Consider the following 24198-nt stretch of genomic DNA (forward strand, 5'->3'; position numbering starts at 1 on the left):
CCAAACAGCAGCTTCAAGTTATTCATAGAAATGACCTTGAGCTTAACCCTTTTTATACAGTTAAGAAGAGCAGTAACTGTAATCAGTTTTCTATGTAAAACATTTGCTGGAATTCTGTTGTGTTTTATGGTAGTAATTTATACATACTTTAGTTGATATATACAGATAGAATCACATTCTGCCCAATGCTGTTTTATATTTTAGTTTACATAAGACTTCTTCCTCATACCCTAGGCAATGGAAAATAAACTGACATTCGTTTAAAGGTTATATCGAAGGCCGGACGAGGTGGCTCACCCTGTAATCCTAACACTCTGGGAGGCTGAGGTGGATTGATTGCTTGAGCTCAGGAGTTTGAGACCAGCCTGAGCAAAAGTGAGACCCATCTCTACTAAAAATAGAAAAACTGAGGCAAGAGGATCTGTTAAACCCGAGTTGGAAGGTTGCTGTGAGCTATGACACCAAAGCACTCTACCCAGGGCAACAGCTTAAGACTCTGTCTCAAAAAAAAAAAAGTTATATTGAAATGAAAAATACAAACTGATGTCCATTTAGTATTTGTATTTTATTACATAAGTTAAAACAATAATAACAAAATGGATTTGTTTCTAAAAATATATTTTTTTTACTGGATTTGCAAGGTTTTTTTCCTTTCTTTTTTATGGTGATGTCCCTTGAGTCATATGCAACATACAATGTTAAGATATAATTAACATACAATGAAATGCATGCATTTTAAATGAATAGTTTGAATTTTGACAATTGTACACTACCCATGTAACCTGCCACTTCAGAAATAACAAATAGAATATGTCCATTCCTGTAGAAAAAGTTCCCTGTGCCCATTTTCAATCAGGTTCCCTTCCCCTACTGTCTGATTTCTATCAGCATAGAATCATAAAAATTGAATCATTTGGTATGTACCGTTTTGAATCTGGCTACTTTTGCATAATCTGGTTATTTTTTTTTTTAAGATTCATCTGTATTGTTGAGTATATCAAAAGCTTATTCTTTTTCAATATTTTATATACCATTGTCTTGATATACACATTTTAAATCCCTTCTCCTGTTGGTGGGTTTTGGATTGTTTTCCTTTTGAGCCTTTTATGAATAAGGCTGCTTTAAACATTCTTATCTATGACTTATTGTTTACATGTGCTTTCTTTCTCTTGGGTAAATATGTAGGAGTGGAACTTCTGGATCTCAGGAAAGATAGGTATTTAACTTTACAGGAAATTGCCAAAGAGTTTCTCAAAGTGGTCAGACCATTTCATACTCCCACCAGCATTGGACAAGAGTTCACTTACTCTACATCCTCATTAACATCTGATGTTGCTAATCTTTTTTAAAATTTAATTTAGTCATTCTATTAGAGATGAATAAATATCATATTATAGCTTTCATTTGCATTTCCCTAGTAAGTAATTATGTTTAGAACTTTTTCATGTGTTCCTTGGCCTCATATATCTCATGTATTTTCTTTCATGAAATGTTTTTAAGGAGTTTGTCTTAAAAATTGCATTGTTTACTTATTTATCCTTTTTTTATAATACTCTTTTTTTTTTTTAAGAGGCAGAGTCTCACTTTGTCGCCTTGGTAGAGTGCTGTGGCATCACAGTTCACAGCAACCCCCAGCTCTTGGGCTTAGGCGATTCTCTTGCCTCAGTCTCCCAAGTAGCTGGGACTACTGGTGCCCGTCACAACACTCGGCTATTTTTTGGTTGCAGTTTGGCCAGGGCCGGGTTTGAACCTGCCACCCTTTGTATATGGGGCCAGCATCCTACTCACTGAGCCACAGGTGCTGCCCTTTTTATGATACTCTTAAACATTCTTATTTATTTATCTATTTTTGAGAAAAGTCTCACTCTGTTGCCCAGGCTAGAGTGTCATGGCATCAGCCTAGGTCACAGCAACCTCAAACTCTTGGGCTCAAGCAATCTTCCTGCCTCAGCCTCCTGAGTAGTAGGGACTACCGGTGCCCAACACCATGGCCAGCTGATTTTTTTCTGTTTTTAGTAGAGACGGAGTCTCACTCTTGTTCAGGCTGGGCTCAAACTCCCGAACTTAAGGGATCTTCCTGCCTCAACCTCCTAGAGTTCTAGGATTATGGATGTGAACCACTGTACCTGGTCTACTTCTTTATTCTTGATTTGTAGGAGACCTTTCTATAGTATGAATATAAATTCTTGGTCAGATACATGTGCCACACATTTATTTCCCAATCTTAGCCTTGTCTATTCATTTTCTTAATTGAGTTTTTGGTTGAGCATAAAGTTTTGATTTTAATGAAAGTCCAATTTGTCATTATACAATAGTTTGTTCTTTTTGTATCTGGTCCAAGAATTCTTTGCCTACCTCAGTATTATAATGGTACGATTGTATTGTCCTGTTTTTTCTTCTAGAAACTTTGTTTCTGAGGGTTTTTTTAGGTCTATAATTTATCTAAAATTCACTTTGAGCATAGAATGAGAACAGAGGTCAAGGTGCATTTTTTTGTAGACAAACATTTAAGTGGTTCACACCATTGGGGGGGACAAGATTTTCTCTTTGCCCCACTGAGTTTACTTTGGCCCTTGGTCAAAGCTTTGATTCTTTATGTATGTGTCGGCTACTTTTGGACTCTTTGTTCTGTTCCACTGATCTATTTGCCCATCTTGATGACAATATCACACCACCTTTATAATTTATAGTAAGTCCCGTAAGCAGATAGTGTTCAACCTCTGGCTTTATTCTTTTTGAAAGTGGTTTCAGCTATTCTACATTCTTTGAATTTCCATATAATCTTTAGGATTACCTTTTTCAATTTCATCAAAATAGCCTATTGGAAGATTTTTAGAGGTTTTGTTAAATTCACTACATGGAAGATGGAGAGCTTAACAATATTGAGCCTTTCAATCAATGAACATTTATTGAGGTCGTCTTTAATTTCTTCTAGCGATGTTTTGTAGTTTTCAGGGTAGAAGTCTTTGGTTAGATTTATTGATAGATAGCTGATGTTTTGATGCTATTCTAAATAATATTGTTTGCTTTTCTATTCTACCTTTCAATATGTTATTGCTAGTATATAGAAATATGATTGATTTTGTATGTTTACCTTATATCCTGAAACTCTGGTAAAATCAGCTTATAAATTTTAGTAGTTCCTTAGGATTTTCTACATATACACTCATAGTATTTGAACAGAATATTTTTACCTTTTCCAGTCTGTATTCCTTTTCTCTTTTTCTTGCCTTATTACTGGCCAGGATCTCCAGCATACTTTAACTAGAAGTGGTAAGAGCAGACATTCTTAACTTGTTCCTAAGGAACAAGGAAGAGGAAGAATATTCTGCCTTTAGGTTTTTAGTAGATGTCCTTTATCTGATTGAGGAAGGTCTCTTTTCTTTGTTTCCTGACTTCTTTTTAATATCATGAATAGGTGTTGAGTTTTTTTTATTATTAAATCATAGCTGTATACATTAATGCAATCATGGGGCACCATGCACTGGTTTTATATACAATTTGAAATATTTTCATCAAACTGGTTATCATAGCCTTCCTGGAGGTGTTGAGTTTTTTAAATGCTTTTTTCCCCATCCATTGATGGAGATATATATTTTTTCTTTTATTTGATTTATGTGGTAGTATATTATGTTGATTTCTTCTCTAATTGGAAAACAACTTTATATTCCTAGGATAAAACATACTAAGTTTGTAACTGATTTTTAATTCCCCTAAAATTCATCCTTTCCTTTGTTGCTGGAAATTTTAATTTTGGTTATGAAGTGTTAATATACAGATCCTTTATCCAAACAGCAGTGTTTATTGAATATGTGCTATACAGTACCCTATACTCCCTGCTAGAAAAAACAAAATAAGTATGATATTGTCCCTATTCTCAGAGTCACAGCCTATTTGAAAAGTCAGATATGTAGATGATGGGCAAATCATGTGCAAGTATAGTAATAAATATTTACCTCAAAATTTAGCAAAGTCAGGAAAATGATGTCTAGTGTCTTTCCTACCCTGTGTTGACCAAGAGAAGTTTCTGGAAGGGGTATTACCTAAACTGTTTTATAGAAACTAAGCAAAAGGTATTAAAGAGCAGAAGACACAGAATTAACAAAGGCACAAAGCTAACACACATTATTTTGCTTCAGAGGCAGTACTAATCATTCATTGCCGCTGGAGTATAAAGAACAAGATTCAGCATAATGAATGATGAGATTATAGAAGTATCGGCCAGATCATTGCAAGCCTTGTGTGCCAAAGGAAAGAGTTTGCCCTTTGTTTTATGAGTACTGGGGAACCATTGCTAGGTATTAGGGAGTGGGGAGTGACAGAATCAGGTTTGCATTTTAATCAGAACCCTATGGCAGATGGGTGGAGGAAGCATTTGAAAGTGCCAAGGCTGGAGGAAGAAAGATCAGTTTTGTTTTTTTTAATGGTGATGTTTTGAACCCAAGCAATGAGAGTAGAAATGGAGAGGAAGGGTCAGGTTTGAGAAATATTCAGAAAGTAAAACTGGTGGGACTTGGTGATAAATTCGTTAAAGGATGAGTGAAGAATGCATGTATTCATTTTCTAGGCATCTTATAACAAAATACCAGAGACCGGGTAGCTCTGCATAATTTTTGCATAATTTTTATTTTTGCATAATTTTATGGTTGGGGGTCACCACAACATAAAGAACTGTATTAAAGGGTCATGGCATTAGGAAGGTTGAGAACCACTGGGTTAGAGGCACACCCTACTTCAATATGGCATAATCTTAATGGACTATATTTGCAATAACCCTGTTTCCAAATATGGTCACGTTCTGAAGTATTGGAGATTAGGACTTCAGCTGATCTTTTTTCCTTTTTCTTTTTTTTTTTGACACAGAGTCTCAAGCTGTTGCCCTGGGTAGAGTGCTGTGGCGTCACAGCTCACAGCAACTTCAAACTCTTGGGCTCAAGCGATTCTTGAGGGGGGACTTAAGTGGATCCCGCTCCCCTGGGAAAGCCATTTTGTGGCCAAGTGGCACTGTTTGGATGGTTGAAGCATATCTTTTAAGAAGGCTAAGGAGAGATTTAGGCTCCCAACCCTGTGGGCGATGAGGGCAAATAAATCAGGAAGATAGGCCTGAGTTGTCTCCTCGGAAGCTAGATAGTGGCTTCCAGCCCCCATCTTATACTACAAAATCAGCTGCATGATTAGCATCTCCTAACCCAAGAATATCACCTGTTGCTATACACATGCATACATACACACACACATAGTAGCCATAAAGTTTGTGTGCAATTTAAAATTGCACACTATTTTAAATTACACACAACTTTATGTCTACTTTGTATCTTTTTTCCTTTTTTAAAATTTTATTTACCTAGTTTTGTTGTTGTTATTGTTGTTGTATTTTTATTTTTTCATTTTTACTTTCTTCAATACTAAGGGCTCCATTTTTCCAGAGGTTTTTCTGCTCCTCTTATTCTAACCTTTCCCTTAGGTTTTCTTTTGTTTTGTCTTGTCTTGTATTTTTATTTTTTCATTTTTACTTCAGCACTAAGGATTCCATTTTCTCTGTGGGTTGTCTACCCCTTTTATTTTTTCTTTCCTTTCCATGTTTCTCCTTTTCTCTCTTTTTGTAGAGATTTTTCCACTTTTCTCATCTTTCCCACATAAATTTCTCAAACAACTAAAATATCTCTATTTTTTTACATCATATATAATTTTGTTTTCAATTTTCTTTACATACTTTTATTATTATTTCTTTTTCTGTTCTGTTTTTTCTATTGCAATCTGTATTGCATTTTATGTGACAGAGCCTCACTCTGAAGCCTTGGCTGGGGTGCCAACATAGTCCTGGCTCAAGAAGACTTTTAACCCCTGGTCTAGGGTGTCCTTCTAGCTTTGGCGTTTGGAAGAATAGTATTGGTAGGGCCCCTCTGTAACATACTGCTGATTTTTTTGTCTATGTTTTGCTGAGGTGGAATCTTGCTTTTTCTCAGGCTAGTAAGGATCTCTTGACTTTGAGAGACTCACCCAACTCAGCTCCCCAGAAGCCTGGAATTGCAGGTGTGGGTCAGAGCACCCTGCTGAACACCACTATTACTCCTGTATCTCTCTTTTTGTTCATTTTTTTTCCTTTTACTTCCCCTTTTTTTTCTCTTTTTGTTTCATTTCTCCCTTCTCGTTCTTTTTTCTTCCTTTTGACCCTATACTAAAAGGACAGTGCAACACCTAAGCACAGAGATAAGGAAATTTAGAGAAGGAACAAGGGAAAGGAAAAAGTAAGGGAAGGATGTGAACAAGAAGAAAACACTAATGAGGAGAAACTAACAGAAAACTTCTGGCAACGTACAAAACCAGAATAGATCAACCCCCCAAGGGATCATGAGATAGCTATTGCAGAAGATTCCACTTATAAAGAATTACAGGATTGACAAAGGGAATTTAAAGTATGGATGGCAAAAATAATAAAGGAGATTGAAGGGAAAGTGGAGAATAACCCCAAAAATTCAAAAACTGACCCAAATAATGAATGAAAGACATGAGGAAATTAGAAAGGATATAGTAGAGCTTAAGCAAATAAAGGAGTTATTCAAGGAACTTAAAGATGCAATAGAAAGAATGAATAACAGATTAGACCATGGAGAAGAAAGAATCTCAGAGCTAGAGAATAACTTGAGCTAACGCAGGTAGTTAAAGAGGCTGAAAAGAAGAGACAGAAAGCAGAGCATTATGGGACCTCACAAAGTATTCAAACATATGAATTATAGGTATCCCTAAAGGGAAGAAGAATCTCCCAAAGGAATGGGTGCCCTACTGGAGGATATCATAAATGAGAATTTCCCAAGCATCAACAAAGATTCTGACACACTCCTTTCGGAGGGATATTGAACACTGGGTCATCTAAACACAAACAGAGTATCTCCAAGATACATTGTAATGAACCTGTCTAAAGTCAAGATGAAAGAGAAAATTCTCAAGCAGCCAGGAGTAAGCACCACTTGACCTATAGGGGCAGATTCATCAGGGTGACAGCGAACTTTTCAGCTGAAACCTTTCAAGCCAGAAGAGAATGGTCATCTACCTTTAACCTTCTTAAAGAAAACAATTTTTGGTCCAGAATCATGCTTTTGGCTGTTAAGAGTCAACATTGTTAAAATGTTTGTACTACCCAATGCAATCTACAGATGAAATGCAATCCCCATTAAATTACTGACAGCATACTTTCAAGAACTGGAAAAAATAGTTCTTCATTTTATATGGAACCAGAAAAAAACTCCATATAGCCAAGGCAGTTCTTAATAATAAATATAAATCCAGAGCCATCACTCTACCAGACTTCAGGTTATATTACAAGTCCAGAGTGATCAAAACAGCATGATATTGGCACAAAAATAGAGACATAGACATATCAAATAGAATATAAAACCAAGAGATGAAACCAGTCTCTTATTGCCATCTGATCTTCAATAAAACAAACAAAAATCATGCACTGTGGAAAAGAATCCCTATTCAATAAATAGTGCTGGGAGAACTGGATAACCACATGTAAAAGACTAAAACTTGACCAGCACCTTTCATCACTTATAAAAGTTGACTCAAAATGAATAAAGATTTAAATCTAAGACATGAAACAATAAAAATCCTAGAAGAAGATGTGGGAAAATGCCTGCGGATGTTAGCCAGGGAAAAGATTTTATGACAAAGACTTCAGTGGCAATCACAACAACAATAAAAATAAACAAATGGCACTTAATCGGAAAAGTTTCTGCACAGCTAAAGGCATAAAAATTAAAGCAAATAGTCAACCATCGGCATGGGGAAAGATATTTGCATGTTACAAATCTGATAAAGGGTTGATAACTAGAATCTACAGAGAATTCAGATTAATTGACAGAAAGAGAGCAAACCCATCTATCACTGAGCAAGAGACATGAACAGAACCTTCTCTGAAGAAGACAGATGAATGGTTAACAAACATTTGAAAAAATGCTCATGCCCCTAATCATCAGAGAAATGTATATCAAACCACACTGAGATATCACCTAACCCCAGTGAGAATGGCCCACATCACAAAGTCCCAAAGCTGCAGATGCTGGCAGGAATGTGGAAAGAATGGAACACTTTAACACTGTTGGTGGTACTGCAAAGTAATACCGCCTCTTTGGGAAGAAGTATGGAGAATCCTCAAAGAACTCAAAATGACCTTCCATTTGATCCTGCAGTCCCATTATTAGGCATCTACCCAGAAAAAATAAGGATATTTGTACTAGAATGTTTATTGTAGCTCTATTCACAATTGCCAAGATGTGGAAACAACCCAAGTGCCTATCAACTCATGAATGGATAGGTAAACCATGGTATACATACACCGTGGAATTCTATTCAGCCATAAAGAAAGATGGAGACCTACATCTTTTGTGTTAACCTGGATAGAGTTGGAACACATTCTTAGCAAAGTATCACAGGAATGGAGAAGCAAGAATCCCATGTACTCTATACTAATATGAAGCCAGTAGATGATCTAATACATGCCCACATAAGAGAAAAACTCAATTCAAGTTAGGGGGAAGGGAAGGAGGGATATGGAGAGAGGGGAGGAGGGAGGGAGGGAGGGGTTTTGGTATGCTCCCACTTAAGGACTACAATATAGGGGTATATGGTATACCTCCTGGAGGGAGGGCACAACTATAACAGGGACTATACCTAACAAATGCAAACATAACCTAATGCTTTGTACCCTCAAATTAACCTGAAATAATAAATAAATGAAAACTTTATCTTTTCATTGTTGTTATGATCATTAAGAAAACAGTTCACAAAAAGGGTTTGTTTATAGCAGCAGTTATTATTCTGGCAGGGTTGGAAATTTCTATTTTGACCTGGTATCATTTTCACTAGTTATAGAATCAATAGTCAGGGAGAAAATATTCTTTTTATTATTATTAAATCATAGCTGTGTACATTAATGCAATCATGGGGCACCATACACTGGCTTTATAGACCGTTTGACACATTTTTATCACACTGGTTAACATAGCCTTCCTGGCATTTTCTTAGTTATTGTGTGTGTTAAGACATTTATATTCTACATTTACTAAATTTCACATGTACCCTTGTAAGATGCACCACAGGTGTAATCCCACCAATTACCCTCCCTCCACTCATCCTCCCCCCTCCCTCCCTTCCCTCTCCCCCTTCCCCCTATTCTTAGGTTGTAACTGGGTTATAGCTTTCATGTGAAAGCCATAAATTAGTTTCATAGTAGGGCTGAGTACATTGGATACTTTTTCTTCCATTCTTGAGATACTTTACTAAGAAGAATGTGTTCCAGCTCCATCCATGTAAACATGAAAAAGGTAAAATCTCCATCTTTCTTTAATGCTGCATAATATTCCATGGTGTACATATACCACAATTTATTAACCCATTCGTGGGTCGATGGGCACCTGGGCTTTTTCCATGACTTAGCAATTATGAATTGGGCTGCAATAAACATTCTGGTACAAATATCTTTGTTATGATGTGATTTTTGGTCTTCTGGGTATATACCTAGTAGAGGAATTATAGGATTGAATGGCAGATCTATTTTTAGATCTCTAAGTGTTCTCCAAACATCTTTCCAAAAGGAATGTATTAATTTGCATTCCCACCAGCAGTGTAGAAGTGTTCCCTTTTCTCCACATCCACGCCAACATCTCTGGTCTTGGGATTTTGTGATATGGGCTAATCTTACTGGAGTTAGATGGTATCTCAAAGTAGTTTTGATTTGCGTTTCTCTGATGATTAAAGATGATGAGCATTTTTTCATATGTCTGTAGGCCGTGCGCCTGTCTTCTTCAGAGAAGTTTCTCTTCAAGTCCTTTGCCCAGCCTGCGATGGGATCACCTGTTCTTTTCTTGCTTATACGTTTGAGTTCTCTGTGGATTCTGGTTATTAAACCTTTATCGGAGACATAACCTGCAAATATCTTCTCCCATTCTGAGGGCTGTTTGCTTGCTTTACTTGCTGTGTTCTTGGCTGTGCAGAAGCTTTTTAGTTTGATCAGATTCCAGTAGTGTATTTTTGAAGGTGCTTCAATTGCCCGGGGGGCTCCTCCTCATAAAATACTTGCCCAGACCGATTTCTTCACCGATTTTTTTCCCTGCACTCTCTTCTAGTATTTTTATAGTTTCATGTCTTAAGTTTAAATCTTTAATCCCGTGAGAGTGTATCTTAGTTAATGGTGAAAGGTGTGGGTCCAGTTTCAGTCTTCTACAGGTTGCCAGCCAGGTCACCCAGCACCATTTGTTAAATAGGGAATCTTTTCCCCACTGAATGTTTTTAATTGGCTTGTCAAAGATCAAATGACAGTAAGTAGCTGGATTCATCTTTTGGTTCTCTATTCTGGTCCAGACATCTACTTCTCTGTTTTTGTGCCATTACCATGCTGTTTTGATCACTATCGATTTATAGTATAGTCTGAGATCTGGTAGCATGATTCCTCCTGCTTCGTTTTTATTTTTGAGTAATGTCATGGCTATTCGACGTTTTTTCCGATTTCATATAAAACGAAGTATTATTTTTTTCAAGATCTTTAACGTATGACAGTGGAACTTTAATAGGGATTACATTAAAATAAGTATAATTCAGCACATAAGCAAATTAAAAAACAAAGACCATGTGATTCTCTCAATTGATGCAGAAAAAGCTTTTGATAATATCCAGCATCCCTTCATGATCAGAACACTTAAATTGGTATAGAAGGGACATTTCTTAAACTGATAGAGGCCATCTACAGCAAACCCACAGCCAATATCATATTGAATGGAGTTAAACTGAAATCATTTCCACTCAGATCAGGAACCAGACAAGGCTGCCCATTGTCTCTGCTGCTCTTTAACATTGTAATGTTAGCCATCACAATTAGGGAAGAAAAGGCAATCCAGGGTATCCATATAGGGTCAGAAGAGATCAAACTTTTGCTCTTTGCAATGATATGATTGTATATCTGGAAAACACCAGGGATTCTACTACAAAACTCTTAGAAGTGATCAAGGAATGCAGCAGCATCTCAGGTTACAAAATCAACATTCATAATTGGTAGCCTTTATATATACCAACAATAGTCAAGCTGAAAAAAACAGTTAAGGACTCTGTTCGATTCACAGTAGTGCCAAAGAAGATGAAATATTTGGGAGTTTATCTAACAAAGGACGTGAAAGATCTCTGTAAAGAGAACTATGAAACTCTAAGAAAAGAAATAGCTGAAAATGTTAACAAATGGAAAAACATACCATGCTCATGGCTGGGAAGAATCAATATTGTTAAAATGTCAATACTACAAAGCAATTTTAATGCAATCCCTATTAAAGCTCCACTGTCATACTTTAAAGATCTTGAAAAAATAATACTTCGTTTTATATGGAATCAGAAAAAAACTCGAATACCCAAGACATTACTCAGGAATAAAAACAAAGCAGGAGGAATCATGCTACCAGACCTGAGACTCTACTATAAATCGATAGTGTTTAAAACAGCATGGTACTGGCACAAAAACAGAGAAGTAGATGTCTGGAACAGAATAGAGAACCAAGAGATGAATCCAGCTACTTGCTGTTATTTGATTTTTGACAAGCCAATTAAAAACATTCAGTTGCAAACTAGTACAACCTTTCTGGAAGGAAGTATGGAAAAACCTCAAAGCACTCAAGCTAGACCTCCCATTTGATCCTGCAATCCCATTACTGGGCATCTACCCAGAAGGAAAGAAATCCTTTTATCATAAGGACACTTGTACTAGACTGTTTATTGCAGCTCAATTTACAATCGCCAAAATGTGGAAACAGCCTAAATGCCCACCAACCCAGGAATGGATTAACAAGCTGTGGTATATGTATACCATGGAATACTATTCAGCCATTAAAAAAAATGGAGACTTTACATCCTTCGTATTAACCTGGATGGAAGTGGAAGACATTATTCTTAGTAAAGCATCACAAGAATGGAGAAGCATGAATCCTATGTACTCAATTTTGATATGAGGACAATTAATGACAATTAAGGTTATGGGGGGGGGAAGCAGAAAGAGGGACGGAGGGAGGGAGGTGGGGCCTTGGTGTGTGTCACACTTTATGGGGGCAAGACATGATTGCAAGAGGGACTTTACCTAACAATTGCAATCAGTGTAACCTGGCTTATTGTACCCTCAATGAATCCCCAACAATAAAAAAAAAAAAAAAACATTCAGTGGGGAAAAGATTCTCTATTTAACAAATGGTGCTGGGTGAACTGGCTGGCAACCTGTAGAAGACTGAAACTGGACCCACACCTTTCACCATTAACTAAGATAGACTCTCACTAGATTAAAGATTTAAACTTAAGACATGAAACTATAAAAATACTAGGGAGGAAATATTCTTTACCAAACTTGCATCCTTTTAATAAACACCTAAATCACTACTGCAACACCTTGAAAAAAGTTTCAAATTTCTAAAGACTAATAGTATAGATAATATATTTTTAATATAAAAGAAAATTAATGGACATTTATAGGCTCAGTGGAATTTACCCTATTAGACATTCAAACATTCTCCATTTGGAAGAAATGACAGATTATTTCTTTTTTATGGTAATTCCTTTATTTTATTGCATTTATATCTATTATCAAAAAAGAATCTCTTTTTATTCAATCATAACTGTAAATTAATGCATTTATGGGGTATAATGTGCTGATTTTATATACAATTTGGAGTGCTTACATCAAACTGGTTGACATAGCCTTCACCTCACTTACTCAAAGATATTCCTCAGTGTGTTCCGATTTGCAAGTATAGTTAACATCTTCATTATGCAAATAAACAAAATAAATGTGTTTATTATTGTCAACATAAATTTCATATTTTTAATAATGTTTTTAACTTCAGATGTATTTGATTTAGAAAATATTCTCACACAAGTATTTTCCTTCTGTGTAGTTCATCGAATTTAATACATCCTGTTTGTTTTTATTAACTTGAAATCATTCAAAATGCCTTTGTCTAAAACTGTATCATTCCTGATTGGATGCTTCCCATAATGCAGGAAGTTTTGCTGGAGTTGCTAGAACAATGTGTGGATGGCTTATGGAAGGCAGAACGCTATGAAGTAATTTCTGAGATTTCCAAATTGATCATTCCAGTTTATGAGAAACGTCGTGAGTTTGAGGTAGGTAATACAAACTTTTTCATTATTGGCTTATATGTTTTATTTTGGCCTTGGGAAGAACAATAATATAGTTATGTTACTATAATCTCTACTGTCTTCTGCAGAATAGCAGGTTCGTTATAGTATAACATTTATATAATATAGAATACACACACAAAAAAAGAATACAGATACCTAGTTCATTTTGACACATTTGTCCAGTTTGAAAGTTATAATCCTTAAAAATGTTGTTGAAAATCCTAATAGTTTTGAATGTCCTCACGACAAAGAAATGATAAATTTTTGAGGCGATGAATTTGCTAATTACTTTGATTTGATAATTACTCAATGTATACATGTTTTGGAACATCATGTTGTACCCCCAAAATAGGTATGGTTATTATATGTCAGTTAAAAATAAAGTAAAACTGGGCGGCGCCTATGGCTCAGTGAGCAGGGCGCCGGCCCCATACACCGAGGGTGACAGGTTCAAACCCGGCCCCAGCCAAACTGCAACAAAAAAATAGCCAGGCGTTGTGGCGGGCGCCTGTAGTCCCAGCTACTCGGGAGGCTGAGGCAGGAGAATCGCCTAAGCCCAGGAGTTGGAGGTTGCTGTGAGCTGTGTGACGCCACGGCATTCTACTGAGGGTGATAAAGTGAAACTCTGTCTCTACAAAAAAATAAAAAAATAAAGTAAAACTTAAAAGAACATCCTCCCTTATAGGACCAAATACAGTGGCCCACACCTGTAATCCTAGAACTTTGGGAGGCCGAGGCAGAAGGATTGCTTAAGGCCAGGAGTTTGAGACCAATGTGAGCAAGAGCAAGATCCTGTAAAATTAGAAAACCTAGTCAGGCCTGGTTGTGGGTACCTGTAGTCCCAGCTACTGGGGAGGCTGAGGCAGGAAGATTGCTTGAGCCTAGGAGTTTGAGGTTGCAGTGAACTATGATAACACCACTGCACACTATCCCCAGTGAAAGAGCAAGTCCCTGTCTCAAAAAGAAAAAAATAAAATAAAAAACTACCTTATATTCTTATACATTTTACAAATGAAATGAAGGGTAAAAGATCCAAAATATAAATTGAAATTAGACCACTGGCTCTCAAAATATGTTTATCTGGCAACCTCCCTTCTTCCTCCCAGGGCATAAAATAATTAGTATTGTTTCCACTAAACTGTCACTTTAAAAAGCTATTGAATTTCTGTGTTGCTTGGGAAAGAGGCACAGATACAATTCTATGCTTTGTAATTTAGTGGGAGACTAAAAGTATCAGCAGATGACAAGGAAAGAAAAAATAGGACACTAGTAATAGCCCAGTTATGAGGAATATTTTTTTTCAATTTGGCCTGCCGATAATCTCAATAAAGGGTAATTAATAAAGAAAAGTAATATAATGAACAGCTATTGCCACCAGCACTGAACAGGAAATTTTTTTATTCAGGCCGCTGGTTAATTAATTTAATTAATTTCTACCACTATTATGCTAGGTGCTTTACAGTGCAAGGATTTTTTCTTTTTGATATATTCTCACTATGTTGTCCTCGGTAAAGTGCTGTGGCGTCATAGCTCACAGCAACCTCAAACTCTTGGGCTTAAGCGATTCTCTTGCCTCAGCCTCCCAAGTAGCTGGGACTACAGGTACCAGCCACAACGCCCGGCTATTTTTGTTGTTGTTGTTGTTGTTGTTGTTGTTGTTGTTGTTGTTGCAGTCGTCAGTGTTGTTTAACTGGCCCGGGCCAGGTTTGAACCTGCCAGCCTCAGTGCATGTGACCAAGACTGTAACCGCTGTGCTACAGGTGCCAAGCCTCAAGCTATTTTTAAAAGTAATTTAGTCTTAAATATCATAGGCAGTCTTTCATTGTTGAAGAAGTTTCTAACAGTGAAAAACACATAGATTTCATATCATTCACATAGTGTTCTAATCTCTGCTCCAAAGTGGCTATGATTAAACTTACTTTTTCTTCCCAGGTTCTAGGTCTTCCTCTTTTTGCCATACTTAGGTTATATATGGGGCGTGCCTGAAAATTCATAGAGGAATTCAAGTGATTATATTAGCATGCAGGAGATAAATAGTTAAGTCTAGGTCTGGCCAGGCGCAGTGGCTCACGCCTGTAATCCTAGCACTCTGGGAGGCCAAGGCGGGTGGATTGCTTGAGCTCAGGAGTTCAAGACAAGACTGAGCATGAGCAAAACCCCTGTCTTTACTAAAAATAGAAAAAAAAAACTAGCTGGGCATTGTGGCAGTTGCCTGTAGTCCCAGCTAACTTAAGAGGCTAAGGCAAGGGGATTGCTCAAGCCCAGGAATTTGAGGTTACTGTGAGCTACAGTAATGCCATGGCACTACAGCCTGGGCAATAGAGTAACACTCTGTCTCAAAAAAACAAATTAAGTCTTTGTTTAAATGGCAAAGAATGACCTGAGATAAAAATGAGATTTGCCATTATCCCTACTATCAAAGCATTACATCTGAAGAACCCTTGTAATAGTTTCAAAATAAATGCCCCATTTTCTGACTCTTAGAATAAAGATTAGACTATTAGAAAACCTGAGAGTGTTTTGCTACTCAACCAACCAATAGGGAAGAAAGAAAAATGTATATTCTCTACATGTTAAAGGAAATGATAGATATATATTTTTGGAGATGGAGATAGATATTTTAAAAATATCTAATATATAAATATTATATATCTAATATATAATATATGTATCTAATATATAAATATCTAATCTATAAAAATAGATATATATTTTATATATATAAATATATATATTTTGGAGACGGAGTCTCACTTTGTTGCCCCCAGTAGAGTGCGGTGGCATCACAGCTCACAGCAACCTCAGACTCTTGGGCTTAAGCAATTCTCTTGCTTCAGCCTCCCAAGTAGCTGGGACTACAGCGCCCGCCACAACACCCGGCTATTTTTTTGTTGTAGTTGTCATTGTTGGTTTTCGCAGGCCTGGGCTGAATTTGAACCCTCCAGCCCCAGTATATGTGGCCTGACACCTAACCACTGAGCTATGGGCAGCAAGCCAAAATAATATTTTCTATAGAGGAATTTCTCCTATTTCCCCCTAGAGGTGTAAGGGATCTGTATAAATCCCATAGCATTCTATATGAGATACAGTCATTGTTTCCAGGACATTGATATATAATGTTTTAGTCTATCCCTAAAGAGTGGGATGAAAATTGTCAGAAATAGCAGCCAAAATAAGGAAGATTGTCCTCAAATTGAGCTCAACTGTAGGAGATAATGTGGGAAGAGTTTTAAAGAAAAAAGCTTTTGTGTTTTTTTGAGCCCTTAGATAGAGATATGTGAAATTCACATAATACATACTTAACCATTTTAAAGTGTACAATTGTGTGGAATTTAATGTATTCACAGTGTTGTGCACCAACCACCTACCTCTAATTTTAAAACTTTTTCATCACCCCAAATACCCTATACCCATTAAGTAATCACTCCCCACCTCACCCTCATTTCCTTATAACCATTAATCTGCTTTCTGGATTTGTACATTCTGGATGTGTCATATAAAAGGAAAACAGATGGAGCATCCCTACTCTAAAAATCCCACATCCAAAGTGCTCCAAAATTCAAAATTTTCTGAGAGCCAACATGATACTCAAAAGCTCAAAAGAAATATTCCATGGAGCATTTTGGATTTTGGATTTTTGGAGTAGAGATGTTCAACTAGTAAGTATAATGAGAATATTCTAAAATACAAAAAAAAAAAAAATCTGAAACCCCAAACTCTCCTGGTCCCAAACATTTTAGATAAGGATATTCTACACACAATACAATATGTGACCTTTCATATCTGACTTTTTTTCACCTAGCATAATATTTAGGGTCTGTCCAAGTTGTAGCGTGTATCAGAATGTTATTCCTTTATATAACTAAATAATATTCCATTATATGGATATACTGCAATTCGTTTATCCATTCATCCAATTGATGCACATTTAAATTGTTTCTACCTTCTATGAATAGTGCTGTTGTAAACCTTGTTTGCAAGGTTCTATATGGACGAATATTTTGACTTCTCTTGGATATATACCCAAGACTGGAATTGCTGGATCATACAATAATTTATGTTGAACATTTTTAGGAACTGCCAAACTTTTCCATTGCAGCTGTACCACTTCCTATTCCCACCAGCTGTGTACTAGGGTTCCTACTTCTCAATATCCTCACCAACATTTTTTCTCTGGTTTGTTTTGATTTCTTTCGTTACAGCGAACCCTAGTAAATGTCAGTGGGTATCTCATTATGGTTTGATTTGCATTTCCTTAATGGCAGTGATGTTGAACATCTTTATGTGTGCTTTTTTGCCTATTTGTACATCTTCTCTTACAATATGTCTATTAAATTCCTTTGCCCATTTAAAAAAGATTGGTTAGCTTTTTGTTGTTGGATGGCAAGTGTCCTTTATATGTTCTGAGTATTAAACCCTTATCAGATTCTGTGATGGAAAATATTTTTTTTCCATTCTGTGGGGTGTCTTTCATATTCTTCTTAATGTTCTTTGCACAGTGTGTTCCCTTTTTCTGAGGGTTCAGAAAAATATATTCTTTAGAAATGTTTGTACATGTGCATAAAAGCAGTCCTTACCAAGGCTTATGCTATCACTTTTTACATCTGCTTTTGATTTTCCTTTCCAAGTTTTGGCATCAGTTGTTTATTCTCATATCCCTACCTAAGGGCTCAAGCAAAGCGTTTTACTATTCTTTTAGTTAAATACAATTCAGATATATAGAAAATATGTCAATGATAATAGTATTTTCAATGTATAAAATGCCACTGAGATGGGAATGAAATGAAGCATAATATTAAGACATACAGTGTTACTTGACCATTTTAAATTCTACTCTTAGACCTAAAGTCATTGAGAACTTTTATCTAATTTTTACAACAGAGGAGGGAGTTGTGAATGACCCCATCAAAACCATTTTGTAAAGTAAACATTGGTGCTCTTTATTCTTATACATCGATCTTGAAGACATTTGGTAATTAATCAGAAGACTAAGCTGATTTGTGTATTCTCATTTTTCAGAAACTTACTCAAGTTTATAGAACTCTTCATGGAGCTTACACAAAAATTCTGGAGGTTATGCACACCAAAAAAAGACTTTTAGGCACCTTCTTTAGAGTTGCCTTTTATGGCCAAGTAAGTATACTTTAGTCCATAAAGCTTTTTTAAAAATACTCACCTTTGAATTATTAGATTAGTATAGCAGCAGTTATTTGTTTAAGGATTCTGTCTAGATAGAGCGCCTATTACACCAGCAGGAAGCCTCTTTTGTAAGTTTAAAGTTCACTTTGGTTTTCATATCTAAACCCAGTAAGTCAGAATACAGCAAACAAGGTTTGTAATTCTCCCTCCATTTCATCTTCTATTAAAGTTCTTAAAGTATATATTAAATATCTGGTAGTTAAAACTTCTAAATAAAAAACTGGTAAGCACATGGGGAAGAAGAAAAATCTAGTATGAACATTTTTCAGACCAATAATTTGTTCCTACGACCGTGAGTTTGAAAATTCGCATTTATTAGACCTTAAAAGGATAAATATATGCATGAGACTTTTAGTAATATTATTAAAAAATGTATTTCCAATGTATTACTACTAGTTTTCTAGTAGATTTTATTTAAATGCTGTGTTTGCTTATCCTCCTTACAAATTCTTATTTGTTTAACTTTATAATAGTCTTTTTTTGAAGAAGAAGATGGAAAGGAGTATATCTATAAAGAGCCAAAGTTGACCGGCCTCTCAGAGATTTCCCTGAGACTTGTTAAACTTTATGGTGAAAAATTTGGTACAGAGAATGTCAAAATAATTCAAGATTCAGACAAGGTAACATCTTCCTTGCACTTTGAAATCATTATTTGTTCCAGGCATGATGTATTACCCCTAACTTTTTCCTTTTTTAACTAGAGGAGAAGAAGCATGGAATTAGAGCCTTCTAGATAATGAAAGAAATGGGACAGGGGCTTTGGAGTTAGTGATACCAGGATTCAAATTCCACTCTGTGCCACTCATTAGCTGTGTGATTATTGGGAAGTTACTTAACCATTCTGTGCTTTATTTTCTCATAAGTAAAATGAAGATAACAATAGCACCTTCCTTATGGGGTTGTTGTGTGCATTAAATGAGTTAATATGAGGGGAAGGGAGGGGGGAGGTTTTGGTAGAGGGAGGGTAATGGGTGGGGCCACACCTACGGTGCATCTTAGAATGGGTACAGGCGAAACTTACTAAATGCAGAATACAAATGCCTACATGCAGTAACTAAGAAAATGCCATGAAGGCTACGTTGAACAGTTTGATGAGAATATTTCAGATTGTATATGAAACCCGCACATTGTACCCCTTGATTACACTAATGTACACAGCTATGATTTAACAATAAAAATAAATAAATTAAAAAAAAAGAAAAAGAAAACAGGTCTAGAGGGACTTTGCCTAATAAATGCAATCAGTGTATAAAAATAAAAGTATTATAAAAAATAAAAAGAAAATATGGAAAACGATCAGAATTCCTGCACATCATAATTCTCACTTACATAGTAAATGATTAAAATCATCTTGGGGGCATACATTTTATTCTAAGAGAGCCTTAGTTTAGTAGTAGTAATTGTACTTACATTTACAATGAAGTAAATTTAGGAGAGATGCCTTGAACCTTACTCTAGAGGTTACACTAGACCAGTGTTCTCAACCTTTTTTATCTCATGGTACACTTGAACCTATAGTTAAACCTCCACAGCACACTTAAATTATGTTGATTAAAAAAAAAAAAGAGTTAAGGCTTGGTGCCTGTAGCTCAAGCGGCTAAGGCGCCAGCCACATACACCAGAGCTGGCGGATTCAAATCCAGCCAGGGCCTGCCAAACAACAATGACAACTACAAACAAAAAATAGCCGGGCATTGTGGCGGGCGCCTGTAGTCCCAGCTACTTGGGAGGCTGAGGCAAGAGAATCACTTAAGCCCAGGAGTTTGAGGTTGCTGTGAGCTGTGATGCCACTGCACTCTATCTAGGGCAACAGCTTGAGGCTCTGTCTCAAAAAAAAAAGAGTTAAAAAAAGAATATGCTTATTATGCTTTGAACATCTTTTGAAAATAATTTAATTAATGACATTTAAAAATTTTCACAGCACACCAGTTGAAAATCGCTGCACTACACACTGCCAAAGCAGGATGAGAAAGTTTCTAGCAAGAAAAGTTCCTATGAAATGCATAGATCTTTATAGACAAAATCTGGGGAAAGCACAGTAGGAATGCCTGACTGTCCATAGTTGCTATGGGTATGCCCCAGGTGAGAGCTGATTTTTAAGATAGAAAAAAAATCTATACAGTTCAGGATTTGTGCTCACAGCAGTATTTACTATGTGACCATGATTTGCACAGGGCTGTGCAAAGCATGTGAAAGCTAGCGGGCAGCATTGCCAGAGTGACAAACCCATGGCAATGGTAAAGACACTTCATTATCTACCATGAAAATAGTCTTTTCACTTTGTAGAGTTACCTAGAGTTCTCTTCTTAGAGATGGTTTTATCTCTAAACATACATACTTAAGACATTTAAAAATACATTTTCTAGTAGTCTCAAGATTAATATTTGACAAAACCACTCTCCTTCTTTTATCAGTTTCACTATTTTGTATTTTGTGTCTTTTTTTTTTTTTTGGTTGGAGACAGAGTCTCACTATGTTACCCTCAGTAGAGTGCAGTGGCATCACAGCTCACAGCAACCTCAAACTCTTGGGCTTAAGCAATTTTCTTGCCTCAGCCTCCCAAGTAGCTGGGACTGCAGGTGCCCACCACAATGCCCAGCTATTTTTTTGTTGCAGTTGTCATTGTTGTTTTAGCAGGCCCAGGCCGGGCTCAAACCTGCTGGCTTCGGTGTACGTGGCCAGTGCCCTACTTACTGAGCTATGGGTGCTGAGCCTGTGTCATTTCATTGAATTAGGACACCAGATGATTTTCTCTTTTTGCAGACAGAGAGGCTTGTTCCCATGCTATTGATTAGTATATAAATGGAAAGGTAAGGGACAGCATGCAGTTTTCCACTTTATTCTGCCTCTGAAAACCTGGCCAAAGAGTGCTAGTGGCAAGCAAGTATCGGACAGCTGGACTTCTGACATTATTTGTTATGTAACATTCCCCACAAGCAACAAACATAACAAGCAGTTCCTACTTTTACAATATGTTTTTTTTTTTAATTTTTTTATTAAATCATACTTGGTAAATGTAGAATGTAAATGTTTTGGCACAGTAACTGAGATAACGCCGGAAAGGCTATGTTAACCACTGTGATACAATATGTTTTTTAATGTGCAAAAGTATACAAACACCCAGGCAGCGGCTCACATCTATAATCCTAGCACTCTGGGAGACTAAGGCAGGTGGATCCCCTGAGTTCAGGAGTTTGAGACCAGCATGAGCAAGACCCCAGTCTCTACTAAAAAGAGAAAACCTGTACTCCCAGCAACTTGGGAAGCTGAGGCAAGAGATCACTTGAGCCCAAGAGTTTGAGGTTGCTCTGAGCTGTGACACTATGGCACTGTACCAAGGAAGAAAAAGTGAGACTCTATCTCAAAAAAAGAAAAAAAGGAATCCATATTTCACAAATAGTTATATATAGTTTAGGAAATTTATGGAATTATACTAAAAATCATTAACCATGGTTACCGCTAAGGAATGGTACTAGAGATTTACATGAGAAGAAAGAATTTTTTTTGCTTTTCCTGTATAGCCTGTGTAATGTTCAGATATTTTAGGATATAATTAAAATATTTAACTTTTGTAAGGTTAAAGATTAGACTTGAACTCTTTTTTTTATTTTCCTTTCATGTTTTGTCTTAGCAAGATAATTACCTCAACTATCTCCTGAGGTCTCTCTGGAGAAATCTAACTTTCTTTAATAGGAGAGAAAAGAAGGTTAATGTTTCTGGAGATAGGCTTGTAGATTTCCATGTGAGAATAAGTAGAATAGGTTTAAGAAAAGCTAAAAGATGCTATGAAATTTTCTATCCCCTGTCTATCCTATTGCATATGTGGAAGAAAAAAAGGGATACAGGAAATATGTCTTGAGGGTTTTGTGGTTTTTGTTTCATTTTTTTCTTCCATTAAACACAAAAGGGTCTATCACAAAATAAGGATATTAACAAAGTCACCAACACCCAAGGCACAAAGCAGATTTAGTTGGGAAAAAACTGAGAGAAGATTGTAGGTATTGTCTGGAGTGACACAAGAGACTGCCAGTGGGAAGGGTTTAGAGTCCACGGTTTTGTTTTTTTTTTTCTTTGTGGCAGAGTCTCACTTTTTTGCCCTCATAGCATCGAAGGCATCAAGGTTGCTGTGATGACATCGTAGCTCACAGCAACCTCAGACTCTTGGGTAAAGTCTACAGATTGAAGTTTCAACAGGGACAATTGTGGAATTTACTTCCATAGCTTCTTAATTTAGACTATTCATAAAATGATCCATAATTAACAACTACACTTTTATGTCTCTGCGGTAGAACCATTGTGCTTTTGTGTGGTCCCCTTCTTACATAGGACAGGGTTAAAATAATGCAGTCAAGCATACCCACTCTTAATAATGTCAAACACCACTCTTGGATATCCAAAGTGATGAGCTCTTCTGTAGCTCTTCTGTAATATATATCAAAGTCCTTAATGCATATGAAAATTTTTTTTTCTAGGAAGGTATCCTAAAGGAAAATTCAGAAAAAAAGCAAACAGTTTTAAATACAAGCATATTCATCAAAACATTACTTAGAGTAGCAGAACATTGGAATATAGCCCAACTATTAATGAGAGAATGTTCCAGTAAATCACGTTTATCCACACAGCCATTAAAAGTCATGTTAGTGACTGGAGTACAGAACTACCATAACAGTAGTATGTTTTTATTAAGGTGGAATTCATGTAATATACAATTAACTGTTTTAATATATTTTTTATAAATTATATTATAAAACAATGTTCAGTATGATCTCAGTTTCCCAAATATGTATTCATAGAAAAAAAGATTAGAAGGAAATGTATAAAAATGTGAATAATGATCATTGCTGGGTAAGAGGATTATGGTAATATTTAGTTTCTTCCTGCATTTCTTTTTTCTTTTTTTTATGAGACAGAGTCTCACTATGTTGCCCTCAGTAGAGTGGTGTCACAGCTCACAGCAACCTCAAACTCTTGGGCTTAAGCAATTCTCTTGCCTCAGCCTCCCAAGTAGCTGGGACTACAAGTGCCCACCACAGTGCCCAGCTATATTTTGTTTGCAGTTGTCGTTTAGCAACTGAGTTCGAACCCACCAGCTCTGGTGTATGTGACTGGTGCCCTAGCCACTGAGCAACAGGTACTGAGCCTCTCTCTTCCTACATTTCTGTAGTCTCCAAATATACTTCTGTAATTTCTGTATAATCAGAAGTAAAAGATCCTTAAAAAAAGAACAAAGACTCCCTTCAAGTATGTATTCAGTTGGAAACACAATCATAATAGCAGTGTTCCTCATTTGGTCTCAAAGAAGTTTACCTCTATCTCCTTTTTTTCTTCCATTGAATTAATAAAATAAAACCTTTCTTATTTTATAGGTGAATGTCAAAGATCTTGATCCAAAATATGCTCATATCCAAGTCACTTATGTGAAGCCCTACTTTGATGACAAAGAACTCACAGAAAGAAAGACCGAATTTGAAAGAAATCATAATATCAACAGATTTGTCTTTGAGGCTCCTTATACTTTATCAGGCAAAAAGCAAGGCTGTGTAGAAGAACAGTGCAAACGCCGTACAATCTTGACTAGTAAGTAGAACTTCGCATGTTAACTTCTTATTTGTCTTGATCCTTTTGATACACACAAGTAGCAGCTGGCCAGCGGGAATATGTACCTGAAATTTTAATCATTCTTTGTTCTGCCGTGCAGTTACAAGTTTGCACAAACATGTCCATGTTATAAACCATCATTTTCCCATATGTCATTCATGATTGCTCAGAGGTGTCTCCTAAAGGGAATTTTTCTCTCAATTCTGAAGTACTATGTGTAACCTAAGGCAT

The 24198-nt window shown here is 36.4% G+C and overlaps 1 protein-coding gene across 3 annotated transcripts in view; it reads left to right on the forward strand.

Moving 5' to 3' along the window:
* DOCK11 (dedicator of cytokinesis 11) overlaps window positions 1-24198 on the forward strand; it is a 237142-nt gene that overhangs the window by 205487 nt on the left and 7457 nt on the right. For all 3 annotated transcript variants that reach the window (XM_053579537.1, XM_053579535.1, XM_053579536.1), the window contains 4 exons: window positions 13030-13152; window positions 18190-18303; window positions 18843-18989; window positions 23736-23946. In XM_053579537.1, the coding sequence (XP_053435512.1) occupies window positions 13030-13152; window positions 18190-18303; window positions 18843-18989; window positions 23736-23946 (595 nt within the window). The remainder of the gene's footprint in view (window positions 1-13029; window positions 13153-18189; window positions 18304-18842; window positions 18990-23735; window positions 23947-24198) is intronic.

This window comes from Nycticebus coucang, chromosome X, assembly GCF_027406575.1.
Source record: "Nycticebus coucang isolate mNycCou1 chromosome X, mNycCou1.pri, whole genome shotgun sequence".
In the NCBI taxonomy this organism is placed as follows: domain Eukaryota; kingdom Metazoa; phylum Chordata; class Mammalia; order Primates; family Lorisidae; genus Nycticebus; species Nycticebus coucang.